Source organism: Tachyglossus aculeatus, chromosome 17 (genome assembly GCF_015852505.1).
Source record: "Tachyglossus aculeatus isolate mTacAcu1 chromosome 17, mTacAcu1.pri, whole genome shotgun sequence".
NCBI classification, from domain to species: domain Eukaryota; kingdom Metazoa; phylum Chordata; class Mammalia; order Monotremata; family Tachyglossidae; genus Tachyglossus; species Tachyglossus aculeatus.
In genome coordinates this window covers 24,343,540-24,361,984 of record NC_052082.1, presented here as the reverse complement: position 1 = coordinate 24,361,984, position 18,445 = coordinate 24,343,540, and the positions used below count along the sequence as shown (strand labels likewise).

At 42.3% G+C, this 18,445-nt stretch overlaps 1 protein-coding gene across 1 annotated transcript in view; it reads left to right on the top strand.

The window, feature by feature from the left end:
- Positions 1–18,445, top strand: part of GPR180 (G protein-coupled receptor 180) — a 38,665-nt gene that overhangs the window by 2,316 nt on the left and 17,904 nt on the right. The window contains exons 2-3 of the mRNA XM_038759541.1: positions 6,907–7,065; positions 14,784–14,984. Of these exons, the coding sequence (XP_038615469.1) occupies positions 6,907–7,065; positions 14,784–14,984 (360 nt within the window). The remainder of the gene's footprint in view (positions 1–6,906; positions 7,066–14,783; positions 14,985–18,445) is intronic.

Genomic DNA, 18,445 nt, shown 5'->3' with positions numbered 1-18,445 from the left:
CTGCACACAGTAAGTGCTCAATAAACACGATTGAATGAATGAATAGTAAGCGCTTAATAAACACCATCGTTATTATAATTATTAAGTCACTCCTCTGGGCCTCAGTGGCCTCATCTGTAAAATGGGGATGAAGACTGTGAGCCCCCCGTGGGACAAACTGATCACCTAATATCCTCCCAGCGCTTAGAATAGTGCTTTGCACATAGTAAGCGCTTAATAAATGCCATCACTATTATTAAGTCACTCCTCTGGGCCTCAGTGACCTCATCTGGAAAATGGGGATGAAGACTGTGAGCCCCCGGTGGGACAACCTGATCACCTTGTAAACTCCCCAGTGCTTAGAACAGTGCTTTGTACATAGTAAGCGCTTAATAGATGCCATCACTATTATTAAGTCACTTCTCTGGGCCTCAGTGACCTCACCTGGAAAATGGGGATGAAGACTGTGAGCCCCCTGTGGGACAACCTGATCACCTTGTAAACTCCCCAGCGCTTAGAATAGTGCTTTACACATAGACTGTGAACCCACTGTTGGGTAGGGACCGTCTCTATATGTTGCCAACTTGTACTTCCCAAGCGCTTAGTACAGTGCTCTGCACACAGTAAGTGCTCAATAAACACGATTGAATGAATGAATAGTAAGCGCTTAATAAACACCATCGTTATTATAATTATTAAGTCACTTCTCTGGGCCTCAGTGGCCTCATCTGTAAAATGGGGATGAAGACTGTGAGCCCCCCGTGGGACAAACTGATCACCTAATATCCTCCCAGCGCTTAGAATAGTGCTTTGCACATAGTAAGCACTTAATAAATGCCATCACTATTATTAAGTCACTCCTCTGGGCCTCAGTGACCTCATCTGGAAAATGGGGATGAAGACTGTGAGCCCCCGGTGGGACAACCTGATCACCTTGTAAACTCCCCAGTGCTTAGAACAGTGCTTTGCACATAGTAAGCGCTTAATAAATGCCATCATCATTATTATTATTAAGCCACATATATACAGGTGCTGTGGGGAAGGGAAGGAGGTAAGGCTGGGGGGGTTGGAGAGGGGAAGGAGGGGGAGAGGAAAGAGGGGGCTCAGTCTGGGAAGGCCTCCTGGAGGAGGTGAGCTCTCAGTAGCCCTCCTTCCCCTTCCCGTCCCCCCTGCCTTACCTCCTCCCCCTCCCCACAGCACCTGTATATGTTTGTACGTATTTATTACTCCATTTATTTTATTTGTACATATTTATTCTATTTATTTTATTTTGTTAATATAATAATAATATTCATTCATTCAGTCGTATTTATTGAGCGCTTACTGTGGGCAGAGCACTGGACTAGGCGCTTGGGAAATACAAGTCGGCAACATCCAGTGATGGTCCCTAACCAACAACGGGCGTGGGCCCCATCCTGGCTCAGTGGAAAGTGGCTTGGGAGTCAGAGGTCATGCGTTCAAATCCCGGCCCTGCCAATTGTCAGCTGTGTGACTTTGGGCAAGTCACTTCACTTCCCTGTGCCTCAGTTACGTCATCTGTAAAATGGAAATTAAGACTGTGAGCCCCACGTGGGACAATCTGATCACTTTGTAACCTCCCCAGCGCTTAGAACAGTGCTTTGCACATAGTAAGAGCTTAACAAATGCCATTATCATCATCATCATCGTCCTTGTGCGCCCAGCCCCCGCCCCGCCCCCCTGCTCATCCCTCACTCATCCCTTCAACCGTATTTACTGAGCGCTTACTGTGTGCAGAACACTGTACTAAGCGCTTGGGAGGTACAAGTCGGCAACATCTAGAGACTTGTCAGCTGTGTGACTTTGGGCAAGTCAACTTCCCTGTGCCTCAGTTACGTCATCTGTAAAATGGGAATTAAGACCGTGAGCCCCACGTGGGACAATCTGATCACTTTGTATCCTCCCCAGCGCTTAGAACAGTGCTTTGCACATAGTAAGAGCTTAACAAATGCCATTATCATCATCATCATCGTCCTTGTGCTCCCAGCTTCCGCCCCCCTACTCATCCCTCACTCATCCCTTCAACCGTATTTATTGAGCGCTTACTGTGCGCAGAACACTGTACTAAGCGCTGGGAGGTAAAAGTCTGCAACATCCAGCGACGGTCCAGAAACGGGCTCATCTCTCCTCCCCGGAGCCTGGGAAACGGAGTAATCAATTAGTAGCCTTATCTTCTCTGTGCCTCAGTTCCCCTATCTGTCAAATGGGGATGAAGACTGTGAGCCCCCCGTGGGACAACCTGATCACCTTGTAACCTCCCCAGCGCTTAGAACAGTGCTTTGCACATAATAATAATAATAATGATAGCATTTGTTAAGTGCTTACTATGTGCAAAGCACTGTTCTAAGCGCTGGGGAGGCTACAGCCCGTTGTTGGGTAGGGACCGTCCCTATACGTTGCCGACTTGTACTTCCCAAGTGCTTAGTACAGTGCTCTGCACACAGTAAGTGCTCAATAAATACGATTGAATGAATGAATACAAAGTGATCAGGTTGACCCACGCGGGGCTCAGAGTCTTAATCCCCATTTTACAGATGAGGTAACTGAGGCACAGGGAAATTAAGTGACTTACCCAAAGTCACACAGCTGACAATTGGCAGGGCCGGGATTTGAACGCATGACTGGCCCAAGGTCACACAGCTGACAAGCGGCGGAGCCAGGATTTGAACCCATGACCTCTGACTCCCAAGCCTGAGCTCTTTCCATTGAGCCACGCTATGCTTAATAAATGCCATCATTATTATTACTATTAGTGAGCGCTTACCTTGTGCAGAGCGGGGACGGTGTGAGCCCAACATCCCCCGTGAACCTGCTCACCCTGACGTCCCTCCCATCCCCATCCCGACTGTAGGCTCGTTATGGGCGGGGAACGCGTCCTCTAATTCTGTTATACTGTAGTAATAATAGTAATGATGCCATTTGTTAAGCGCTTACTACGTGCGAAGCACTACTGTCTCTATATGTTGGCAACTTGTACTTCCCAAGCGCTTAGTACAGTGCTCTGCACACAGTAAGCGCTCAATAAATACGATTGATTGATTGATTGTTCTAAGCGCTGGGGGGATACAAGGTAATCAGGTTGTCCCACGTGGGGCTCCCAGTCTTCATCCCCATTTTACAGATGAGGTCACTGAGGCCCGGAGAAGTTATGTGACTTGCCCAAAGTCACACAGCTGACAAGCGGCAGAGCCGGGATTTGAACCCATGACCTCTGACTCCTGAGCCTGTGCTCTTTCCACTGAGCCACGCTGCTTGTCTCCCGTGCTTGCTCAGTACAGTGCTCTGCACGTGGTAAGCGGGCAGTAAATGCCAATACCAATCAATACCGTGGGAGGAACCTGGGATCCGAAAGGTTTGAGAATCAGCGTGGCTCAGTGGAAAGAGCCCGGGCTTTGGAGTCAGAGGTCATGGGTTCAAATGCCGATTCCGCCACTTGTCGGCTGTGTGACTTTGGGCAAGTCACTTCAGTTCTCTGGGCCTCAGTTGCCCCATCTGGAAAATGGGGATAAAGACTGTGAGCCCCACGTGGGACAACCTGATTACCTTGTACCTCCCCCAGCGCTTAGACCAGTGCTGGGCAGTAGTAAGCGCTTAACTACCATCATTATCATTTGAGGTCTGAGCCTGAGGGCCCGGGGCCGGTGGGGGGCCGGGGGAATATATTTAGAACTGTAGACACTCTCCCAATCATTTCAAATAGTAATTTGGCTATTTCCACTAGTCCTGCTAAGAAGTTAAGTTCAGAATAAGCATGGCCAGTTTCAGCATTTTTCTTAGCTAAGGTAAATGAATTTGTTCATTTGTTGATCAGTTCTTGAATCATGTGGATAAAAATAACAATAAAGAGGCCTGCATCTGCATTTGTCTCACACCGAACAGTATGTTTTGAGCACTTAACTATGTGCCTAGCCCAGAATGAGGCTCATGAAGAAATACAAGACAAATCAATCAGTTGATCAATCAGTCAATGGGAAACCCATTCCCAAGGTGCTTACAATTAAATAGGGGATATGGCCGAGAAAACAATGAACAAACAATAAAGTGATAGTAAATAAATAATAGACACAAATTGTACTTTTCCCAAACACTTAGTACAGTGTTCTGTACACAGAAAGCACTCACTATTCCTTTGATGATAAAAAAATAAACAGATAAATAGTTAGATTCTGAAGTGACTGACCAGGAAGGGAATGAATCAGGGAATACTGTATTGAGGTAACATTTTAGGGAGGGGTTTGTAAGGAGAGATGTGGTTTAATGAGGTTAAGGAGGGAGTCCAGGGAAAAGGTTTAACCCTCCGTCAGAGGTAGCAGTCACAGTTCTGCTAATTATACCGTTCATTCAAAGGCTCTATTTTTGCTTTTACTGCATTGGCAAAATTCAGGTAAATACTAGTGAATTATTTAGAAATCTGTAAATATGCCGGCCACAAGGTGAAAGCAGATATTAGGAACAGTACTGGAGATTTATACCATACTCATCTCCCATAAAGGCTAGCGTTTCCACAAATGGAATATGGAATTTGTGTGCGTATATAGTGTAAATAGAGTTTCACATTTTCTGTTTCATAATCAATATCCTAAAAGTCAATTGGGTTATAACTAATTAGACTATTAGACTATTGATAATGAAATATAAAATGTGAAATTATATTTTTTAAAAAAAGTATATATAGACTGCCAGAGAATATTGAAGATAAGTAGTCTGTTTTCAAGGGATTCCCAGATAACTATAGTTGATAGAGGAGTGATTATAGTTATTAATTAAAACTGGCTGTTTGGATCAAATTCTTCAGCCCCTTTCACTGATTTTGAACTTCTGCGTTCATTACATGAACAGGTTTGTAGTTTTTTCCATGTTAATTTTGTTGCCTTCTGTCTTATAACCCAAATGGCACAAAGAAATGGAGATAGAAAGGGTAATTAAACATGTTTTTATTCCATTCCACTGGCAGCCACCTCTTACCGTTGGAGTGTCTGACTTTGCCGGGTTTAACATTGGACTAAGCATTGGGTCTGGAAAGGACTGAAGGAGTGCTCTGCACATAGTAAGCGCTCTGCACATAGTAAGCGCTCAATAAATACGATTGATTGATTGATTGAGTGTGACAAGGGCTAGATCCAGAACAAGATTGTGAGCGTCATGTGGGAGAAGGGCTGTGTCCCACCTGATTCACTTGTTTCTACCCCAGTGCTTAGAACAGTGCTTGACACATAGTAAGCGCTTAACAGATCCTATTAAAAAATGAGCCAACAGCTAGGTAAACTATGCAGTTCTGTAGAAGTTTGGGGTGATGTGGAGATGTGGACATCTCAAACAGCACTCACACCCGCTTTCTGACATATTGTGGGTTCTGGAGGGAAGAATCATGTCCATTGCTATATGTGCATCAAAGCGTAGTATAGTCTTTGGCCTTCAATAATGACACATTCATTTTTCTAAAGCACTTTCATATTAGTGAGCTCATTTTACCTCACAATATCAGAGATGGGGAGAGGCAGTTATTATTTCCATTTTACAGATGAGAAAACTCAAGCCCAGCAAGATTAAGTAAGCTGCCTCCAGCTGTAGAATTGGGACTAGAACCCACAACTCCTGCTTCCCAGATCTGTATTCTTTTTACCTTATCTCTATGCACCTGGATTGACTGCCTTCCTGCTTGAATATTTGTCTATAGCTCTATAAGCAGGCCATTTGAAACCATATATCCTTGATAATTCAGACTTAAGGGTTTCCAATTTCTCAATTCCACAGTTGACTCTAGGCCAGAATCATTTTCTCCAACTCAGTGTAGAAAAAACAGATTCTGAAGCAGAGTTGGTATACCTAAAATAATCATTCCACGGGTAGCATGAATTTGCTTGGCATGGAAGATCTTGGTAGTAAGTGCAATTGGAACCTGCGTGGTGTCTCTGATTTCCAATAATCCTAGCTTTCAAGCCTGCCAAGACCTAGGGAGAAAGCAGCTTGTAGATATAGGCCCTCCTTCCCATGCCCCACAGCACGCATGTAGGTATCATTATATTTAGTTGCTTCCCGTAGTCATAATTTCTTTTAATGTCTGTCTCCCCAATTAGACTGTAAATTCCTCAAGAGCAAGGTTTGTGTCTCCCAACTGTATTGCACTCACATGTGCACTTAGTATAGTTCCCTCAAAGTGCTCAATAAATATCGTTGTTGCCCATTCCTCAGATTTCACTCTAGAAGAGACAGGGATCTGAGAATAGGGCTCCCTTAATAGTTAGTCTCTCCCCACGACTCAGAATAACAGGTCCTTTGAGCCACAGGAAATTTTGAATGAGGCACCCAAAGAGCATCTCCAGCAGCAGATTGGCACTTAACAATGACTCACGGTGCTCTTAGCCACTCGTGGCCCATTGGAAGACTGTATTTTGCATTGTGGACTATTTAATCAAAAATTCATCAGACCTTATAAGAAAAAAATGCAAAACTTGAATGGAGTAAAAAGCATTTTGCAGGGAAATTCCCCTTTTTGTTGCCAACATAAGAACAATAAAAGGCCTGCTGTACAATTGTGAATGGGCAGGGAACATGTCTGCTAATTCTGTTGTACTCTCCCAAGTGCTCTGCACATAGGGAGTGCTCAGTAAATACTACAAATTGATTCATATAAACGTTCATTTGTATTAAAGAGTAAGGCCAAAAGTGTTTGTCCCAGCTGTGATTCAATTTGCATATCCTACTGTAGCTTTCATTAGCATTTGTAACCAAATTAGTTGATATCTTTTTATTTTTTAAATATCAAGGTGATCATCCTGTTGTGTGTCAGAATCAATAACAAAACAACAGCTGTTGTAAAAGAAGCTAAACTTTACCTATTCCAAGCTGTATCTTTCATTAGCATTTGCAACCAAACTAGTTGATATCTTTTTTTTTTTAAATATCAAGGTGACCATCCTCTTCTGTGTGTCAGAATCAACAACATAGCAACAGCTGTTGGAAAAGAAGCTAAACTTTACCTATTCCAAGCACAGGAATGGTTCATGCTGCAGGAAAGTACCCAGGATTACAGCTGCACAGAAAAATTTTCCAAAGCTCAGCTGACAGGTGAGTTCATTTTTGTTATTGTTTTCTCACACCATATCTATCCACCTCAGCACTTAGTACAGTGCCTGGGACATAATAAGCACTTAACAAATACCATAATTATTATTATTATTATTATTATTACAAGGGAAATATATTTGTTACACATTTGCCAGATGATAGGTTTAAGAAAGCTGTTATAATTATGAAATTGTATTCCTTGATAGTGACAATTTTTTTAAATTTAGCCTTCAGTGGTCTAGAAATCATTCTCTTTTAATGTTCTCTCTTCAGACTTTCAACATCATCTTCTTAAATCACCCCAACAAAACTAATGTTTCTTAACAGACTTGCAGTCTACAGTCATAAAACTGAATTCCTTTATGCTAAGTACAGTTACAGCATCTAAATTCTCCAATAATGAAGTTTAGGAGTCAAGCCTCTCCACAGATCACATCCTTTGCAATGTAGATGTACTGCATTAGTTAACTAATGAAAGCAGAAAACACCAAAGCAGTTACTGTGGGGATGTTCACTTTTCCGATGTTCATTTTCCTCCAGTGATGGAAAATTCTGTGTTGCCTAATGGAAGAAAGCTAGTCTAGGTTCTAATCCTTGTTCTGCCACTTGTCTGCTGTGTGAACTTGGCCAAGTCACTTCACTTCTCTGTGCCTCAGTTACCTCATCTGTAAAATGATTAATACTGTGAGCCCTACGTGGGATATGAACTGTGTCCAACCTGATTACCTTGTTTCTACTCCAGCACTTGGAACGGTCCCTGGTGCACACAGTAAGCGTTTAACAAATACCATAATTATCCCAGTAGACTGAGCTCGTTGGGAGCAGGAATATGTCTGTTGTACTCTCCCAAGTGTTTAGTACAGTGCTTTGCACACAGTAAATATAATTGAATGAATGGATAGGTGCTCGTCCCAGGCTCAGATTTAGAGCCCTATGTTAAGGAACATGGCTTAAGTGACCACCAGATTTCTGTTTCTTCCTTTCCTTTTTTTCTAGCCCAATCCATTTCCTAAAAGATGAACTAGTAATAATATTAATTGTTTTGTTTGTTAAGCACTCACTTTGAGCAGTGTGGCTCAATGGAAAGAGCACAGGCTGTGGAGTCAGAGATCATGGGTTCAAATCCCGGCTCCGCCAATTGTCAGCTGTGTGACTTGGGCAAGTCACTTAACTTCTCCGTGCCTCAGTTACCTCATCTGTAAAATGGAGATTAAGACTATGAGCCCCCTGGGGGACAACCTGATCTCCTTGTACCCTCCCCAGCGCTTAGAACAGTGCTTTGCACATAGTAAGCGCTTAATAAATGCCATTATTATTATTATTATTATTATGTGCCAAGCACCACACTAAGTGCTGGGGTAGATAAAAGATAATCAGATTGAACACCACCCTGTCCTACTTGGGGCTCACAGTCTATAGCAGGAAAACAGGTCATGAATCCCCATTTTTCAGGTGAAGAAACTGAGGCATGGTGAAGTTAAGTGACTTGCCCAAGGCCCATACTCTTTCCATTAGGCCACGGTGTTTGGTCAGTAGTGCTGTCTACCAATAGCTTCCAAATTTCTAGACCCCCAAGAGAGCTGCCAGAGGTTGTCAGAAGCATAGGGGAACTCTGAGGCAAGGAAAATTTGGAGGGGTTTTGGGAAGACCACCTGAATTTAAAGTCATGGATCTGGCAGGAGAGCCAAGAAAGCAACTTTTGAGAGATCCCTGCAGCACATCTATAAGCCTGGTGGACAGAAATCATGACAGAGGTCACCCTCCTTGAATGAAGGTTTTGGAAAGATCAAGCTGGATGGAGGCAGCTTAAAAACCAGACAGGCCCGATATAATACATGTCCAAATCCCTACTTGTTAAAGATGTTAAAATGTGGCAGATAACGGAAGAAGTTAATTATGCAGTTAGGTTCATTCAATCGTATTTATTGAGCGCTTACTGTGTGCAGAGAGAGTTGGAGCAGTAGCTGACACTCTTGTTCCATGTAGGCTGAGTATCCTTTATAGAATTGACTCTCAAATTTTGTATTTCCTCAAGTTGTTTAAGCAGCGTGCCATAGTGGAAAGACCACGGACCTTGAAGTCACAGGATGTGAGTTCTAATCCCGGCTCCACCACTTGTCTCCTGTGGGATCTTGGACAAGTCATTTAACTGGGCCTCAGTTTCCTCATCTATAAAATGGACTTTTTACAGATGGCATAGTGGACTTTTTACAGGACCAGCGTGTCCTACTGGATAAAGCACAAGCATGGGAGTCAGAAGTTTCTGGGTTCTTGTCCCAGCCTCACCACTTGACTGCTGTATGCCCTTGGGCAAGTCACTTCTCTGGGCCTCAGTTTTGTCAACTGTAAAATGGGAATTGAGACTGTGAGCTCCATGTGAGATGGGGACTGTGTCCAACCTGATTTGCTTGTATCTCCCCAGAGCTTAGTACAGTTCCTCACACATAATAAGTGCTTAACAAATGCCTTAATTGCTATTTGAAACCTACTCTCTTCTACTTATATTGTGAGCACCTATTTGGGACAAGGGAATGTGTCCAACCGAGTAATCTTGTATCTTAATACAGTGAGTGCTAGGTAAATAATAAGCTATTAACAAATACCATAATTATTATTAGTAGTAAGAGCAACCCAAGGATGCTTCCACGCCAGAGGTGAAATATGGTAGGTAACCATTTGATCTTCCTAACACATCCCCTTATCTGAAGTAAACTGTACTTCTTTTGAGGGGCAGGCCATATCTTGCACTGCTTGAATCAAATTATGAGGCCCAGTGGATAGTGTTATGGTTTCAGTAAAATATGAAGAAACCCATTATCTACTACTAATAAGCTAAGTTATTTTGGTTCCCAAGTTCCACTGTGACTTGGTAGGTTGTGATAGATAATTCAAATTAACCCAACCGCTTTTGGCATTAGCTTTTAGACTAGATCTGCAATCCAGGCATAGAAAACACCTGTGGGGGTTTTTTTGTTTGTCTGGGTTAGTGTAAAGTTGTGTACACTAGTCATAAGGATTGTTGATGTTTGTCAGTAGCAGTACTGCATTAGCTGCCAGACTACATTGTACTTGAGGAGAAATTCTTTGGGTAAGGTTTACACTCCTTTCAACCCATGTGTTGAGAGATGTAGAACCTTGCCAACTCACCAGGGTCATCAATTGGCTGCATTAGATCACCAACCTGGGTCACTCATTGAGAGACTAGGAACCAGCTCCAAGACAATGATGTCCCTTGTTTCATTGGAACTTGGGAAGAAGAGGTTTTCTGGAGCCAACTCAGCTCTCCCCGGGTGTCCTCAAAATGAAGGAAGATGGGTCCAACACAAGCAGGGGGATGTTCCAGTGGCTGATTTGCTCATCTGCCAGGGATCTATCCCCTCAAAACAATTGTCTACTATTTCAGCAAGTCATCATGTTCCCTGTGAAAGGCGGTGGAATTTGCTTAGCCATGCTGAAGGGCTGTTTCTGGCAATGAAAGAAAACTCCCATCTTCAAAGGCTGCATCATCGTCCTTTAAAGCAAGAAGATGCTTATTGCAGCAGACACCTGGAGCTTAATTAATTGATTCTAGTATTTGTTCAGCACTCACTGCGTGCCGGGCACTGTACTAAGCTCTGGGGTGAATCCAAGCAAACTGGGTTGGACAAAGTCCGTGCTCCACGTGGGGTTCACAGTCTCGATCCCCATTTTACAGATGAGGAGACTGAGGCTTAGAGAAGTGAAGTGACTTGCCCAAGGCCCCACAGCAGACAAGTGGCAGAGCAGGGATTAGAACCCATGACCTTCTGATTCCCACGCCCGTGCTCTATCCACTAGGCTAAACTGCTTCATCTACTTGCTCTACTTCTTATGATGTAAGGTAGGTAATGTAGGAATTATATTGTGCTGTTGCTCCAGCCCTTTCAGCCCCATGGGCCAGGACTAGTGAGGCGAGGGCCACCTAGCCCCAGCCCCTTTCCAAGCCCTCACTTGCTCACCTCTTGGCACCTGCTCACTATTCCAGTTAAAGATATTTCTTTTTAATCTGCAGCTCTTGGACACATCATCGCAGTGCTCTGCACATAGTAAGCGCTCAATAAATACGATTGATTGATTGATTGATTGATCGTTTTGGTTTGCAACTCTTCCGTTCATGAGCCTAGGCTACCCCTGATAGTCATTTTCTCTACATTCAGGCACATAATAGTAGTAATAATAATAGGAATAGTAGTACTTATTAAACATTGTGTGCCAAGTAACATGCTGAGCACCGGAGTAGAGAAAGATGATCAGATCGGACACAGTCCCTGGTCCAAACGGGGCGCACAGAGATACTTTCTAATTAAACCTCAAGCTATCAATATAATGACTCATCTGAGATAGGAAGAGAGTCCTTACTATGTTAACGTTCCCATTTTACGAGACTAAAGGCGCTTATAGTGTACTTGCTTTCTTCTAGGTTCTCTTAATGCACCTCATCATATGTATTGCACTTCTTTTTCCTTCTAAATGGTCCTAGGAATTTTAATCTTTTCTCATATGTTAATTTTATTCCTTTTCACTTCCCTCTACTAAAGTAATAGATTAAACCGTGACTTTTAAGAACAAAGAGTTTGGGAAAGATGGTTAAAGTTTGGAAGAGTAGTTCCATGCCCCTCTAAAAAAAATTGGGCAGCAAGACCTAGATGAAGACCTTGAGAAGCAGCACGGCTCAGTGGAAAGAGCATGGGCTTTGGAGTCAGAGGTCATGGGTTCAAATCCCGTCTACACCACTTGTCACCTGTGTGACTTTGGGCAAGTCACTTAAGTTCTCTGGGCCTCAGTTACCTCATCTGTAAAATGGGGATTAAGACTGTGAGCCCCCCATGGGACAACCTGATCACCTTGTAACCTCCCCAGCTCTTAGAACAGTGCTTTGCACATAATAGGTGCTTAATAAATGCCATCATTATTATTATTATATGAAAGGAATACAACCATAAATGGAAGCATTAATTCATACCAATTTTTCAGGCAGTAGCTGTTATTATTATGGCACTTAAGCGCTGTGTCAAGCACTCTTCTAAGAAAACTACTTGATAGCCATAATTATTTTTCATGTGATTTGATACTTATCTTAGTTGCCTTGCATGACATAGTCAACGACCCAATTGAGCAAGGAGCCTAAGCCCCACTTTTCTAGAATCTGAAATTGTGGCAACTGCAGGCTTTACTTACTTTCCTTCTTCTTTATTTGTTTGAGCCCTGAGGCCCTTCCTCTCTGGGAAGTAGCACGAGCCAAGTGAGGGGCAGAGTAGCCCTGGTGGTGAGCTATTTTTGTGTGTGGTATTTGTTAAGCGCTTACTATGTGCCAGGCTCCATGCTGAATGCTGGAGTATTTACAAGCTAATCAGGTTGGACACAGTCCTTGTCCCTCATGGGGCTCACAGTCTTCATCCCATTTTACAGATGAGGTAACGGAAGCACAGAGGAGTTAAATGAAGAGAAGCAGTGTTGCCTAATGGATAGAGCATGGACCTGGAATCAGAAGGACCTGAGTTCTAATCCCAGCTTCGCCACTTGTCTGCAGGGTGACTATGGCAAGTCACTTCACTTCTTTGGGCCTCAGTTTTCTCATCTGTAAAGGCCCATGTGGGACATGGACTATGTCCAACATGACTTACGTGTATCTACCCCAGCGCTAGTACAGTGTCTAGCACATAATACTTAACAAATACCATAAAAAGAAAAAGTGATTTGCTCCATGTCACACAGCGGACAAAGGAACCCAGGTCCTCTGACTTCCAGGCTTGTATTCCTTCTACTGGGCCATGTTGCTACATACTGCTTAGAACGATGTTCTGCACACAGTAAACGCTCAATAACCACAATTGATCCAGAGAGCTTTAGAGCATATTTCCATCTCCATGCAAGTCCACAATCCACTCTTTCTACTCTCTACTGTGTGAAGATTGTACTAAGAACTTGAGAGAGTAGACTATGATAGAATCTGTAGGCAAGATCTCTGCCCACAAAGTTGTTTTTTTGTATTGGGCTTTTTTATGGCATTTTTGTTAAGCGCTTACTATGTGTTAAGCACCATTCTAAGTGCTGGAGTTCATGTGAGTTATAATCAGGTTGGACATAATAATCCCCACAGGGAGCTCGCAGTCTAAAGAGGAGGGAGAATAGGTATTTCATCCCCATTTTACAGTTGAGGAAACTGAAGCACAGAGAAGTTAAGTGACATGCTGAAGGTCACACAGCAGGGAATTAGTGGTGGAGGTGGAACTAGAAACTAGATCCACTGACTCCCAGGGCCCTGCTCTTTCCACTAGACCACCCTGCTTTCCAGAGCATACAGAGCTCACCGTCTGCAAGAGGAGACAGACATTACAGAGAGGGGAAATGGAAGAGCATATACATAAGTGCTGTGGGGAGGAGGGTGGAGTGAATATCTAGTGCTTAAGGGGTACAGATCCAAGTACATAGACGAAACGGAACGGAGGGTGAGTAGGGAAAAGGAGGGCTTAGTCAGGGAAGGCCTTTGGGAAAGATGGGATTTTAGGAGTATTTTGAATGTGGGGAGAGTGCTGGTCAGCCAGATATGAAGGGAAAAGGGAGTACCAGGCCAGAGGGAGGTTATGGGCAATGGATCAGAGGGAAGAGGATGAGATCAAGTTATAGTGAGTAGGTTGGCACTGGAGGAGTTAAGCATGTGGTCTGAATTTAGTGGTAAATCAGTGAGATGAGGTAGGAAGGGGCAAACTAAATACTTTGCTAATGATAAGGGGTTTCTATTTGATGCAGAAGTGGCTGGGCAACAATTAGCGGTTTTTTGAGGAGTGGAGAGACATGGACTGAATGTTGTTTTAGAAAAATGAACCACATGGCAGAGTGAGGTATGGACTGGAGTGGGGAAAGACAGGAAGGAAACAGGTCAGCGAGAAGGCCGAATCAGTAGTCAAAATGGGATGTAAGTGCTTTGGTCAGTGTGGTAGCAGTTTGGATAGAGAGGAAAGGGAGAATTCTAGAATTGTGAAGGTTGAACCCACAGGCTTTAGTGACAGATTGAATACATGGATTGAATGAGACAGATGAGTCGAGGATTCTGCCAAGATTACGGGATTGTGAGACGGCAGATGGTGGTGGGAAAGTCAGGGAGAGGACAGGCTTTGGGTGGGAAGTTTTGGACGCATCGTTTGAGGTGTTGGAGAGACATCCAAGTAGAGATGTCCTGAAAGCAGGAGGAAATGTGGGAACACAGAGAAGGAGAGTGGTCAAGGCTGGAGTGGTAGACTTAGTAATCATCCGCGTATAGATGGTAGTTGAAGCCGTGGGAGCGAATGAGTTCTCCAAGGGAGTTGGCGAAGGTGGAGACTGTAAAGAGTTAATAGATGAGAGGGGGAAAAAAACATGAAAATAAATTACAGATAGGGGAAATGGTAGATTTTAAGGATATACCATTAAATATGCCTGTTATAGCCAAACTATTTTGTAACATGAGTTATTATCATTCATACCCTTGAAGAGAAATAGTTTTTTCCTAAATTTTAAGAATTTATTTAATGAATATTCTCCTGAGCATCAGAGGATAAGATCCTTTATACGTTTAAATGCTTTAAAATGGTTTTAAATGTTGCTTGTAATAATTCTTCAGAATAAAACCAATTTCCATCATTTCTTTGTCTTGTAAGAAATAACAGTTGATATTGTTTCATTGGTAAATGCTTATTTCTCATTTTGCTTTTTTTTCCTAGTGGCCTTAAATAACACAGAACATAATCTAACCTTATCCCAGATTCCATATCCACAAACGTGGTATGTGTTTTATGTGGACAAGTTTACATGCAAAGAAGACCACGATAATTCTGAGTTGGAAGATATCCCATATGAAATGGTGTTACTAAATCCAGATGCTGAAGGGAATCCATTTGATCATTTTAGTGCTGGAGAATCAGGTAAGAGTTATTTTCTTGAAATCATCAAATATGTACTATTGAAAATTGGTAACTTGTGAAGGACTGAAGGTGATACTCTTTCATTATCCCTTATCTGATCTAAATTATCCTCTATAATCAGAAATCATTTGTGTAACACATATGACTTAGTGGAAAGAGCATGGACTGAGAGTCAGAGGACCTGAATTCTAATCCCGGCTCTGCCACTTTCTTGCTGTGTGACCTTGGGCAAGCCACTTAACTTCTCCATGCCTCAGTTTCCTCAACTGTAAAATGGGGGTGAAATAACTATTCTTCCTTTTACGTAGACTGTGAGTCCCATGTGGAACAGGGACTGTGTTCAACCTGATTGCTTTGTGTCTTTCCCAGCACTTAGAACAGTGCTTGACACATAGTAGCACTTAACAAATACCACCAATAAAGAGTTTATCATTCTGGCTGATAGAAGTATTGAGAAGCATATATGTTCCTATCTATAATTCCATTTATTTATATTGATGCCTGTTTACTTGTTTTGATGTCTGCCTCCCCCTCTCTAGACTGTAAGGCCATTGTAGGTGGGGATTGTCTCTCTTTATTGCTGAATTGTACATTCCAAGGGCTTAGTAGAGTGCTCTGCACACAGTAAGTGCTCAATAAATATGATTGAATGAATGAATAAATGAGTTGGGATAGTATATTGAGGTTGAAGTACTGTGGGAATTGGGAATCCTGCATTGATTCCTTCAGAGGAGGCTTTATAACTCCTTGTCTCCATTTTCCCTTTCTTTCAACCAGTGTGCTTAAACAGTATGGATTAAGGCATTTTCAGTAAAATGTAGAATACAGCACCTTTCTTCGGGATACTGATGAAAATTGAGTATTTGGCAATATATATGGGAAGATGCTGTGTGACCTTATTCAACTTCTCTGTGCTTCAGTGCCTCATTTGTAAAATGGGGATTAAGACTGTGAGCCTTATTCATTCATTCATTCAATCGTATTTATTGAGCACTTACTGTGTACAGAGCACTGTACTAAGCGCTTGGGAAGTACAAATCGGCAACATATAGAGACAGTCCCTACCCAATGTTAGGCTCACAGTCTAATAATAATGATGGCATTTGTTAAGTGCTTACTATGTGCAAAGCACTGTACTAAGTGCTGGGGGGATACAAGGTGATCAGGTTGTCCCATGTGGGGCTCATAGTCTTCATCCCCATTTTACAGATGAGGGAACTGAGGCTCAGAGAAGTTAAGTGACTTGCCCAAGGTCACACAGCCGACATGTGGAGGAGCTGGGATTAGAACTCATGACCTCTGACGCCCAAGCCCATGCCCTTTCCACCGAGCCACACTGCTTCAGTCTAGAAGGGGGAGAAGGACTGTGGGACAGTGTCCAACTTGAACTCGTACCTACCCCAGCCCTTAATACAGTGCCTGGCATATAGTAGACACTCAACAGATGCCATTTAAACAAACAAACAAAACCTTGCTGCTTAATAGAGTGTAGAAACTAAACTCGTCTATTCGGTTTTCATTCCTTCAGAAAGATAACAGAGCATCCTGGAGAATCTTGAATTATGTCCATGCTTATGCAGTGGAAAATCAACATTTTGTTTAAAGCAAAATTCCCTGAAGACAAGTTTAGGCCATAGTTCTAAGCAAAATAGCCAGTTTCACCTAATTGTTGTTGTATCCTCCTGTACAGTGGATGTTGCTAATCAAAACAGTTAATTAGCAGTTATACTGGCCTTTGTGAATAGAAATCTGTCAATGGGATGCATGTAAGGGATGCATGAAGTAACAAGCTGAAAGTAGAAAGCTTGAGGCCAGTAGACCAGGGAGTTAGAAAGACCTTAAGAAAAGACTCACTCCCTGAGTTATTTTTAATGCACTTACTAGCTCAGTAGAGACAAACATGGAGAGCTAATTAATCCAATATAAGAAACATCTGTCAGTGTGTTTTAACCCTGTGAGTAACTAAAAGAGCAAGGAATGATTTGAAATTTTCCCAGTCTGGTAATACTTCATGGAGCCAACACACGCAGGGTTTTATATTGAATGTGTAGGTAGGTTTGGGATTTCAGGTTTCAAAAATTGAATGGCAAAAATGTTGGGGTGCTTTGCTTTTAGTTAGCTTGGCTAAGAATTATGCTTTAATTTTTAAAATTTCAGGTTTACTTTAGTTTTAATTTTCTATTTCATGTACAATAGCATACACAAGGCAAGCATATCTTTGGTAACATTTACTCTTTTTCAACAATTATAAATGATGATAGTGGCCAACAAATCCTCAAAAGCGTCTTGTTCTGGCAAATCCAGCATTTAATCCCAGATTTAATACTGTCCAATCTCGGTTTTCAAATAAGGGCTGTATATTCAAATGAGAAGAATGATAACAAAAGAAAAAAAGCCAAATTGGCCTCAGTTGTCAGTTACTCAATGAAATTCCAGTTTCCTTACAGAGTGTGGAAAAAGGAAAACCTTTGAAAGACATTTTGACGCAGTTATAAGTAATCAAACCTTTCAAATATAACTTTATAAAATAGATGTTGATAGTGGATATAAAGGCATTCATCACACAGATGCCCTAAATCATTTTTTAAATGATATTTAAGTGCTTATTATGTGTCAAGCACAGATCTAAACGCAGGGGTAGGTACCAGTTAATTAGAAGTTAATGAAAAGCAGCATGGCTCAATAGAAAGAGCCCGGGCTTTGGAGTCAGAGGTCATGGGTTCAAATCCTGGCTGCGCCAATTGTCAGCTGTGTGACGTTGGGCAAGTCACTTAACTTCTCTGGGCCTCAGTTACCCCATCTGTATAATGGGGATTAAGACTGTGAGCCCCCCGTGGGACAACCTGATCACCTTGTAACCTCCCCAGCACTTAGAACAGTGCTTTGCACATAGTAAGTGCTTAATAAATGCCATCATTATTATTATTATTATTATTATTATTATTAGATTGGACACAGACCCTTTCCCACATGGGGCTCACAGTCTAAGTAGGAGGGAGAAGAGGTATCCCCATTTTACAGTAGAGGAAACTGAGGTACAGAGAAGTTAAGTGACTGGCCCACGATCACACAGCAATAAATTGGCAGAGCTAGGGTTAGAACCCAGATCCTTCTGACTCCCAAGCCCATGCCCTCTCCACTAGGCCATGCTGTGACAGAATGAAGTTGGATTCACAATTGACTTGTCCATTTTGGCATCCAAAATGGTTAAGAAAAATCTCGAGTTTTTAATTGTTCAATTTTGAGGGGGTCTTTTGTTTTACCCAATTTAAAAAAAATTGGAAGAATTACAATTTTACTATACTATTCTATACTCTATATATGCACATACATAAATATGCATATACATATATATAGAATGGCCATATATATGTGGCTTGTATCTCCAGTGCCCATTCAGTGCTGCACAGAGATAAACAAGTAGAAAATTGAAGCAGAAAGGTCAGCATGTCTTTCAGCAG